General features: G+C 37.7%; 1 protein-coding gene across 1 annotated transcript; it reads left to right on the forward strand.

The window, feature by feature from the left end:
* The first annotated feature begins 1,904 nt into the window (after positions 1-1,904).
* Positions 1,905-10,717, forward strand: LOC116161767 (WSCD family member AAEL009094). The gene is made up of 5 exons (XM_031475230.1): positions 1,905-2,064; positions 6,394-6,679; positions 6,734-6,932; positions 9,673-9,924; positions 9,974-10,717. The coding sequence occupies exons 2-5, from the start codon at positions 6,563-6,565 to the stop codon at positions 10,306-10,308; spliced, it is 903 nt and encodes a 300-aa protein (XP_031331090.1). The 5' UTR covers positions 1,905-2,064; positions 6,394-6,562; the 3' UTR covers positions 10,309-10,717.
* Positions 10,718-11,106: the final 389 nt, after the last annotated feature.

The following is an 11,106-nucleotide window of genomic DNA, read 5'->3' on the forward strand; positions in this document are numbered from 1 at the left end:
GCATTTTTATTTATTAATTAATCTCATTTTCCCAATATTTGAGGTTAGGAACGAGATTTTGAAAATCGGTGCTGACTAGCCTCTTTGGATGTTATTTGGCTACTGTTTCATAAAGAAAAAGTCATATCATTCCATTTGATTTTATTGATTTTTTTAGGATTTTGGGTCATGGTGTCAAAACTAACCCCCTGGCGGAGAAGGATAACGAAATTACCTATATTGATTCTTATTGCCCAAGGAATGCTTTTTTCAAGGATACCAAATTTATTAAAATCGGTCAAACAGTTAAGAAGTTAAAGCAGGTTATTGCAAAAACAATTGAACGCCCCACGCCATCTTTGTTTTTGAAATAACTGAGTTTTTGTTTTTACGAAAATGAACTGGTTCTCTTTAAAAATGTGAAAAAAATTGTTTAGTTTATTATGCGAAATTTAAAGAAAATGCAATTTTAAAATTTAAGATGGCAGTTACGTCCTCTGGTGGTCATTTTTAGAACTTGAAAATATTTTCCAGCAATTCTTCATGATCGATTTACCCAATATTTTTTTTACCCCTAAGTCATACGACGAACGGTTCCCGAGATATGGCCGAGGAACGGCCACCCGGTACATTTCACGTAGACTTACGGTGCATGTATGTAGACTTCACGTACATGGTACGTTATTTTTGCACTACTTTGTTCGTACTAGGCACGTACTTTGCTCTACGTACATTAGACGTACTGTTATGCATGTATAAGATACTTACTTTTGCTCACGTACATAGTGCGTACAGTAAACTACTATAGGTACTTAAGATGTACACTGTAGTGCAAAAATAACGTACCATGTACGTGAAATGTACGTACGTAAATCCAGCACTGTACGTACTATAACTCGTATATTTGCAATGTACGTACTTGTGTTATTTGTGAAGTATTTTTGCGGTTCAGATAACTTACTATTAAACAACAGCGTGATTGTGTATAGCTTTCCATGAAAATTTTTGCCGATAATATACGATCGTAGCGAGACGGTTATGAATTTCTACATTACATTGTTAAATTAATAGCTTTCAAATTTTAACGATCACCGGACGCCATGGAAAGCAATGAATCCCTAATCTAATGAACTTCAAAAACACCACATCCATCAAATTCATAAATAAAGGATAAAATACAAAATGACGCATTGTTCTTACCTTCAAATTGATGTTTTATTTGTCAGCGTACCATGTACGTACTTTGTACGTTATCGAGTTATAGTTAACGATTGTTAAAAATTTCAAACTTAGAACATGAGTCACTTTCAGGGTCTAGTTTGATAAATATTTGAGATCCCTAAGTGAACATTTTGGGACGCAATCTTCAGTCTAACCCAACCTACTTTAAACCTAACCTTGAACCTAACCTAGGCCAAACCTGACCTTGAACCTAACATAACTTACCCTAAGCCTGACCTTGAACCTAACCCAACCTAAACCTTTCCCACGGTATCTCTCGCGCCTTTCTGCTAATTTCCGTTACCGTGAATTGTATTTTTTCGGTTTTCTGGAAAAATTGAAATTATGTGTGGAGTCCAGAACCCTGAATATCTGCATTGTTTTATTACAACAGTACACCCTACCTCCCAGGGGAGGCGGTAAGGTTATCGTTCTTTTAAGGGATTATCACTATCATATCGTCGGCCACTAAAGCGCAATTTGTTTTTTATAAAAAATAAGTTTCTGAAGAAGTCCGCGGCTCCGTAAATCTGACAGAGTCAATCCACTTTCTCACAAGGTTTTTTACAAGGGCGCAAAATTGCATAATTATCCATCTCAGTTTAAATCGACACGATTTAAAGTAATAACAGTTTGGGGGTCGCTGATAGACGCCTAGGACGCCCAATTTCAAAATCAAGAGCAGCGCAGAGGGGCTGTGTCGACGCCCTTGCATTTTATCTCGAGCTCGCTAGCTCCAGTTGCGAAATCGGCGGCGGTAAGGGTGTAGGTATACGCGCGCCGCCCCTTTACAAACGTCAAGAAAACGGTGCTGGAAAATGTTTAGTTAATTGTGTTCACTTTGGCCTACGCAATTTATAAAAGGTGAGTTCCGCTCGCACGGAAAAATGGAATTCGATTTTTGTAAATCTCACGCGTTTAAAATCATTTTGTACACCCACATTTCGGGCGTCACGCGAACGTGCTCCCCTTTACAAATTTGTTCTTGCCCTGCACACGCACACGCGAGGGCGATGTTTTGATAACAATCGCTTAACTGATTAGGGGAACGGGGCGAAGTTTCTGTACTTAATCGCCAGCAAATTTGCCAATTACATTCCGTAATTTACCTGAGGATGAGCGTATTGATTGCACAAAGTGACAAAGATGCGAATCCTTTCAAGTTTTGTAACAAATTACGCAATAACCCGCCGCAATCCAAGTCCGTCCAAGTATGCACAAAGATATTCGGGGTCGCTTACATTGTTGGCATAATTTCGTTATTGCGGAATTTCTCCAAACAATTTCATTACTACATAAATATCCCACTTGTGGAATGAGGCATTCCGGGACGGTACTTGCCGCAAATGCGAAACTACTATTTCTCAGCTTACGGTTATGTTTATTATAAGGAATTCTTATTATTATTACAAATAACACAAGTACGTACATTGCAAATACATAGTACGTACAGCGCTGGATTTACTTCAATGGAGGTACATTTCACTGTACATGCTACGTTATATTCGCACTACTTTGTACGTGCTAGGCACGTACTTTGCTGTACGTACATTAGACGTACTGTTATGTATGTGTAGCATACTTACTTTTACTCATGTACAGTCTTTGACAAAGGTAATGATCGCGGAATAGGTAAATCGTACAGCAACATTTGAATACATTGTGCAACTTGAAAATGCGAGCCAACAAATAAAGGTATCTCCTACTTGAAGAAACAGATGTAGGCCCGTAGCTAGGAGGTGGCCTTCGCCCCACTGGAAATTACGGTTGATGGTTCCTTTACAACAATTACTGGGGAAGCCTTTATCAAAAATTTCTTAAGCCCCACCTAGAAAAATACCGGCCACTTCATTCTGGCTACGGGCCTGAACAGGCGGAGCCCGACGTGATACGCAAGTATGTTGCTTATGGTACAGAGTTTACCTTTTAGAGGATCATTACTTTTGTCAATGACCGTACATGTTATGGTGCTTGAAAACGTGCATTTCCGTCAAAAGAGTAGGGGTAACTTTTTACTATAAAGTATTTGTGGGTGAGGGGTATTCCATAACTCCCCCCCCCCCCCCGAATCTCACCCCTAAGAACTCTGTGGCTAGCACAAATACTTACTCCCCGCGGCCGGAATTGAAAACACAGGCCGACGTCATCGAGAGTTTGTTTGATTCGGATTCTCGGTGCTTCAAAATGTGTATTTCCGTAAGAAAGTGGTGAGGGGGGGGAGTCATTTTTACCTTTCATTTCCATTCTTGACCAGTATTCCATACCATATCCCTTTCCAAAATGCATGGGCGAGTACGCCTGTTGGAAGTATAATATCTGAGGCCCCCCCCCCCCCCAGTATTATATGATGTTTACATTCGTAGGAGTGTACGAATGATTAATGATGATGATTGTACAGAAATAAGATCATCTTGCAGCTGGAAGGTGTTAGACCCCCCGGAAATGCAACCCACCTTACAACTACCAACCCTAAGGATTCTCATTTCATACTACCCGCACACCTGCGCATGCGCGATTCTGCTCAAAGTTTTTTCAGTTTTTTTATGTTGTCTTTATTTTTAAGTGGGCGGGATTTCAACCCACTATACATTTACAAAATGTGCATGGCCGAACCCGGATTCGAACCAGGGACCCTTAGCACCACAGTGCAGTTTTTACTGAACTACGCCAGTTCTTTCTGTTATGTCTAAAAGTACGTGTTCCAAATTTTGTTCCAGATAGACCAAGAAGCACACCGACAGACAGACCTACATATAGATCTACAGACAGACCGACAGACAGACCTACAGACAGACAGACAGACACCGGCAGACAGACCTACAGACAGACACGCAGAATGCTAAAAACAAGACAAGTGGTGTCTTGATTGAAAATATGTAACTGGGGTATGGAATGCCCCCCCCCCAGAATACGACGATTTCATTCGTAGGAGTATACGAATGATACTGATTAGTGATTAGATCTAAAAATTAGATGAAATTTAAGAATCCGAAGAATTTGATGAATGCCAGACATTCGAGAAATCAAAAGAAGGAATCTGAAGAATTCAAAAAACCGGAATAACCTTAATCTAAAAATCTGAGGATCCTGAAGACTGAAGAATCTGAAAAATAATCCAAAGAATCTGAATAGCCTTAAGAACCCGAATAATTTGAAGAATTTAATGTATCTAATGAATAATCCGAAAAATTCAAAGAATCAAATGAAACCAAAAAATTCGAAGAATCTGCAGTTTGAAGAATCTGAGGAATCGGAGGAGTCTGAACAATCTGTGGAATATGAGGAAACTGAGGAATCTGAGGAATCATGGGAATCTAACGATAATCTGAAGAATCTGAGGAAACTGAGGATCTAAAGGATCTGAAGAATCTGAAAAATCTGAAGAATCTGAAAAATATCCCAAAGAATCTGAATAATTTGAAGAATTTAATGAATCTGATCAATAATCCGAAAAATTCAAAGAATCAAGTGAAACAAAAGAATTCAAAGAATCTGCTGTTGGAAGAATCTGAAGAATCTGACGAATCTGAAGAATCCGAAGAATCTGAAGAATCTGAAGAACCTGAAGAAAGAACCTGAAGAATCTGAAGAATCTGAAAAAAAAAATCTGAATCTGAAGAATCTGAAAAATCTGAAGAATCGAAATCTGAATCTGAGGAATCTGAGGGAACCTGAGGTATCCGAAAAATCTGACGAATCTGTAGAATCTGAAGATCCTCTGATGAAGGACCTGAAGAATCTGTAAAGAATCTGAAGAATCTGAAGAATCTGAAGAATCTGAAGAATCTGAAGAATCTGAAGAATCTGAAGAATCTGAAGAATCTGAAGAATCTGAAGAATCTGAAGAATCTGAAAAATGAAGAATCTGAAGAATCTGAAGAATCTGAAGAATCTGAAGAATCTGAAGAATCTGAAGAATCTGAAGAATCTGAAGAAATATCTAAAGAATCTGAAGAAAGAATCTGAAGAATCTGAAGAATCTGAAAGAATCTGAAGAATCTGAAAAATATCCCAAGGAATCGGAATAATTTGAAGAATTTAATGAATTTGATCAAGAATCCGAAAAATTCAAAGAATCAAGTGAAACAAAAGAATTCAAAGAATCTGAAGAATCTCTTATCATGAATCGCCGTCTCTCTTCTTCGTGTCGCGAATAGAAACACGAGCTACAAAAAGTGCCCAATTGGAGGGTTTTTAGCGAAATCCACCAAAATGCGAAGTGCGATTGAACGAGAGGTCGGAAGCGGGTACCGACATAGGGAATGCGGTAGTCCCCGATAAGATCTTATTGACGATGAAGTCGAAACTGGCTAATAGAATACTGATCTGTCACACAAAAATGCGCTAAAGTCCCCTCGATCTCACACGAGGGCTTGGATCATTTTTTATTATTATGGTGATCTCTTCTGTAGCTCTTTGCACTTAGCATTTTAGGACCGTCGTAACAAGATATTTCGGAATGTGTCCTTGACGCTTCCGTAGCCAAACATCTAATTTCATTTTCTGGTTACAGTTAGTACCAGCCGAGCACCTAAGACGTTCCCGGTCCATCGCTGAATTTAGTTTTCTGTCATCGCGTGTGCCTTAATGACTACTCTCGGCTTAATCCCCACTATTCCCAATTTTACAAATACGCCTTCGTAATGGTTGCTAATCGGCCATCTTTATTTGTTCAATCAATAAAACTTGAACTCCTACCTACTCAATCCCACAATTAGTCAAAAACGTCAGCATTTTTTTGTACTCATGTTCTGTCAGAACTCTCAGCGTAAGCGGTTCTCGGCCTGCCTCACGAAACGGATCCCACTCGTCAGACACGAACACGTGTAACTCATTATTTCTATCTTATCTCTCGCCAGACTGGCGCTACCGACTTTTCTTACGCACTTGATCGGTTAGTGCTGTATCCGGACACCATTTACCGCTGTAAGATGTGTTGCCTAACTGTAGGGGTAGGTCACTACGGTTTTTTTGTCCAAATTACAAATTAGTATCGATGGTTCGTTTTGAAATGAGAGCCCTATACGTTCGTAACATAAACGTAGTAAGCGTAAGTCAATTTTTTTTAAACGACATCATTATACGTTCTGCCACTGATTGGGATTTTGTCCCACTCGGCTACACCTCGAGTCACATAAGTGAAATGAGTCACTTCCAACACTCTTTGTAAATACTTACATATTTAAATTGCAGGTGTAAAATGAAAAGTTACTCTGCAGCGACCCGTAAGTTAACTCACCGCCGTCCGAAGAAGGGAAGCTCCACAAAAGGATTAAGTACGTAAAACACCCAGACCAACAAAATTACCAGAAAATACAAGCCCAGCCTTTACAAGACAAGACAGCGCAATGGACAAACGCAGATGTCGAAAATCCGACTATGGATTTTGGGATTCCTTCTGATACTTTATCTCGCCGGCGTTTTGCTCTTGTCGGCCGTTACGCTTCACGAGCCCAAGGAGGGCGGTAAGGTATTCAAGGTGGGTTTTGGAAACTCAAATCCTTCGAGTCTTACAAATATGGTGCCGTTTCAGTCGACGTCCGACCATAGGCAGGTTTCCAAATCGAAAAACTACGAGTATGGCGTTTCGAGTTATCGTTCGTCGAAACGCTTCAAGATCGACTGGTGTGCGAGCCTGCAATTTAGGGAACCGCCGAAACCGCCGATCGCCCTAGCTTCGTTTCCGGGAAGCGGCAACACGTGGTTGAGGTATCTACTCCAACAGGCGACCGGTGAGTTGAATAATTACATATTTTTATATGAGTCGACTGTCACATTCAACCTGTTTTTAAAAAAAATTAAATTATACATTACTAATAATAATATCAAGTGCAACCTTGCGTGTTATATTATTTTATTCACACACCATACAATTTATAGGGAATGCCGGTTATTATACTGGAAAGAATTACAATTTCAAGTAGATGGCGTGCATGTCAATATTAACAACTTACTTACCCTGTAACTCAAACAACTACCTACTGTGAAGGGGAAATGCACAGGGTGTCCCATTTACTCCATATTTGTTAATATCAAAAGAACAAGATAGACACCAATATACAACACGTTTCCCAAAAAATGGAACAATACATCCTTCGAACAAGACAGACGTAATGTGCTCGTTTTTGGGTTAAAATTAAAATGGGGAAATCAAAGCTTGAAAATATTCGCCCTCTTAAGAGTCTCCCGTCTTCAAAATAAGTATACGAAGTCGCCCTTCGATCTCACACGAGGATTTTGATAATTTTTTAGTATCCTCCTCTGCCCTCATCAATTTCTCACCTTTTTGTTGTTGTTGTTTTGTTGTTGAAATTGTTCTTGAAATGTTGTTAAAATCTGCCTGAAATCTTGAAATCTTATTGAAATGCTCTTGAAATTATCATGCAATCCCCTTGAAATCTTCTTAAAATCTTCATGAAGTCTCCTTGAAATCCTCTTGAAATTCTCTTGAAATCCTCTTGCTTTTTGAAATTTTCTTAAAATCTTCTAGAAATCTGCTCGAAATCTTCTTGGAATCTTATTGAAATCTTTTTGAAATCTTAAAATCATAAAAGCTTCTTGAAATCTTCTTGCAATATTCTTAAAATTTTTATGTAATGTTCTTGAAATCTGCTTGAAATCTTTCTGAAGTCTCCTTAAAATGCTCTTGAAATCTTCTTAAAATTTTCTCGAAGTCTTCTCGCAATCTTCTCTGAATCTCTTGAAATATTCTTGAAATTTTCTTGAAATCTTCTTGAATTCTTCTTGAAATCTTCTTGAAATCTTCTAATCTCCTTGGAATCTTTTTAAAATTTTCCTGAAATTTTCTTGAAATAGCCTTGAAAATCTTCTTGAAATCGCCTTAAAGGATTCTTGAAATCCTCTTGAAATCTTTTTGAAATTTTCTTAAAATCCTCTTAAAATCTACTAGAAATCTTCTCGAAATCTTCTTGGAATCTTATTGAAAACTTTTTGAAATCTTAAAATCCTAAAAGCTTCTTGAAATCTTCTTGCAATATTCTTAAAATTTTCTTCAAATGTTTTTGAAATCTGCTTGAAATCTTTCTGAAATCTTCTTGAAATCTTTTTGAAGTCTCATTGAAATCCTATTGATATCTTAAAATCTCCTTAAAATTTTCTCGAAGTCTTCTCGCAATCTTCTCCGAATCTCTTGAAATATTCTTGAAATCTTCTTGAAATATGCTTGAAATCTTCTTTAAATCATCTTGAAGTCTTCTAATCTGCTTGGAATCTTTTCAAAATTTTCTTTAAATTTTCTTGAAATAGCTTTGAAAATCTTCTTGAAATCGCCTTGAAGGATTCTTGAAATCCTCTTGAAATCTTTTTGAAACTTTCTTAAAATCCTCTTAAAATCTTTTAGAAATCTCGAAATCTTCTTGGAATCTTATTGAAAACTTTTTGAAATCTTAGATTCTTCTTGAAATCTTGAAATCCTCTTACAATCTTCTTGAAATCTTCTTAAAATCTCCTCGAAATCTTCTTGAAATCTTTTGAAATCTTAAAACCTTCTTGAAATCCTCTTAGAATCTTCTTGAAATTTTCTTGAAATCCTTTTGAAATCTTCTTGAAATTTTCTTGAAATGTTCTTGAAATCAATCTTCTTGAAATCTTCTTAAAATCTACCTGGAATCTTCTTAAAATCTTCTTGAAATCTTCTTAACATCTCAAAATCTTCTTGAAATCTTAAAATCTTGAAATCGTGAAATCTTGTTGAAATGTTAAAATCTTCTCGAAAGCTTCTTTAAATCTTTTTAAAATCCTCTTAAAATTCTCTTGAAATGACCTTCAGATTTTCTTAAAATTTTCTTGAAAGCTTCTTAAAATCTTGAAATCATGATATCTTGTTGGAATCTTCTTAAAATACTCTTGAAATCGTCCGAAATCTTGTTGAAATCTTAAGATCTTGAAATCATAACATATTTTTAAAGTCTTCTTAAAGTCTAATTAAACTCTTGTTGAAATTTTCTTGAAATCCTGTTGAAATCTTCTTGGATTCTTCTAGCAATCTTCTCGAAATCTTTTTAAAATTCTTTTGAAAACTTCTCGAAATCTTTTAAAATTTTCTCGAAATCTTCTTCAATTCTTATCTAAAATTCATGTTCACTACATAATAATTTACTGGTAGATTATCCTGTCTAAAACATACACCTCTGAATGCTAAATAAAATTTTAATCCAACAAACTCAAATTAAATGCCAAATTCCAATCACTGAAGCAAAATTCTTAGTTTGGATTCGATTATCACTAAATACGATGCAGAATCTGTTCACGTAAATAGGGCTCATAAGCCGATTTCTTTAGGAATATGAAAGTTACAGTTTTTTCCAAAGATTAATATCTCAAAGCGAATATACCGGTTGCGTGAAGTGAATAGGGTTGTACGGGTGAATTTGTTGGAACCTGATGCTGATTCTTTGAAAATCATTAATGACCTTGTAAATGATTAGAGGTTTTAATTTATTTTCTTTGCAGGTGTCTACACTGGCTCCGTCTATAAGGACTATGGCCTACTAAAAAGTGGTTTCCCGGCCGAAAGCATCTCGAACGGTTCGGTTTTGGTGGTGAAAACGCACGAATGGGGCGCAAACGCCCGTAAGCAGTTCTCCAAGGCCGTACTGCTGGTACGAGCGCCCGCGAACGCGATTCAAGCCGAATTCAATCGGCAGAGCGGTGGCCACATCGGCTTCGCGTCCCCCGATCGCTACAAGAAGACTCGAGGCAAATGTGGGTGTGAGCCACCAGACAAAAACACTTGTGATCCTTTGATTTCCAGATTGGCAACAGTTCGTGACCGACAAGCTGAAAATGTGGAAGGAAATGAACCTCGACTGGCTCTACAATTTCACAGGTCCCACTCACATTATATTTTACGAGCAACTCGTCGACAACGTTCAGCATACGCTAACGGTTTTGCTAAATTTTCTGGAAGTCCCCATTTCTGACCAACTTTTAGCTTGCGCGCTTGAAAGACAAGAGGGCATTTACAGGCGCAAGCGGCGATACATGAACTTTGATCCGTATACGCGTAAAATGAAGAAATTGTTACAAATGGAGCAGAAGAAGGTTTACGAGGCCATATATAATATAGCATCCCCTGCGAGAAGATAATGCTATTTTTTAAGAGTTTTGTCGCCAACAATCACAATTCCCCTTGCAGACATTACGAATGGAATTAGCAGAGTTGCATCGCAATGGGGCTACCAGCTTCCAAACAGAAGCAGCTAATTTTTCTTTTCATCTGTGATTGACTATAACCACTTCTACATAGACTAACGAATAAAAAGAGCTTATTGTATTTTCATTTTCGGATGATAGCGATTAAGAAACTGCTCAATAATTCTATTTTTTGTTACACACACACACATCGATGATGGACAATTTTTTGCTTACCTACTTGGAAGAACTGAACTGATTTGATAGTATTGTAATACTCGTACTTATATACACATATATGGAGTAAATGTCAAATAAATCGTTTATATGAGTGGAACATAAAGCAATCATACGTATAACTAAACGTTCAACTGTAAATAATGTAGTTAGGTAATTAAGTAAATAAAGTAGTAAGAAACACTGTAACGATCTTAGGAGTCCACGGTCGGTACTGCAAATTTGACTTACCCTGTACCTACAGTTGGCCACCCTGGAAAAAAATTGCAAGCAGAGCCATCTAACTGTCATGTAAAAATATCGGACGCTTTGCGCCACTTTCGAGAAGGTATAGCACGCTACCCTGAGATATAGCCCCCGTCTATATCTCTGCACGCTACGCTACGAGTAAACTTATCTTGCTCTGTAGCGACCTCGGGCTGGGTACGAATAGTGATCCTACCTTACAGAAGGATTCACGTTGCATTTTAATATGACGGCCTTTCTATGTGTTGGGACGTGAGACACGATCAGGAA

Source organism: Photinus pyralis, unplaced genomic scaffold, assembly GCF_008802855.1.
Source record: "Photinus pyralis isolate 1611_PpyrPB1 unplaced genomic scaffold, Ppyr1.3 Ppyr1.4_LG10, whole genome shotgun sequence".
NCBI classification, from domain to species: domain Eukaryota; kingdom Metazoa; phylum Arthropoda; class Insecta; order Coleoptera; family Lampyridae; genus Photinus; species Photinus pyralis.

Bases quoted from the DNA above. Each gene is read 5' to 3' on its own strand.
- LOC116161767 (XM_031475230.1), top strand. From the start codon at position 6,563: ATGTCGAAAATCCGACTATGGATTTTGGGATTCCTTCTGATACTTTAT. The intron at 6,680-6,733 runs GTGGGTTTTGGA...GTGCCGTTTCAG, and splicing joins AGGGCGGTAAGGTATTCAAG to TCGACGTCCGACCATAGGCA. The intron at 6,933-9,672 runs GTGAGTTGAATA...TTTTCTTTGCAG, and splicing joins TCTACTCCAACAGGCGACCG to GTGTCTACACTGGCTCCGTC.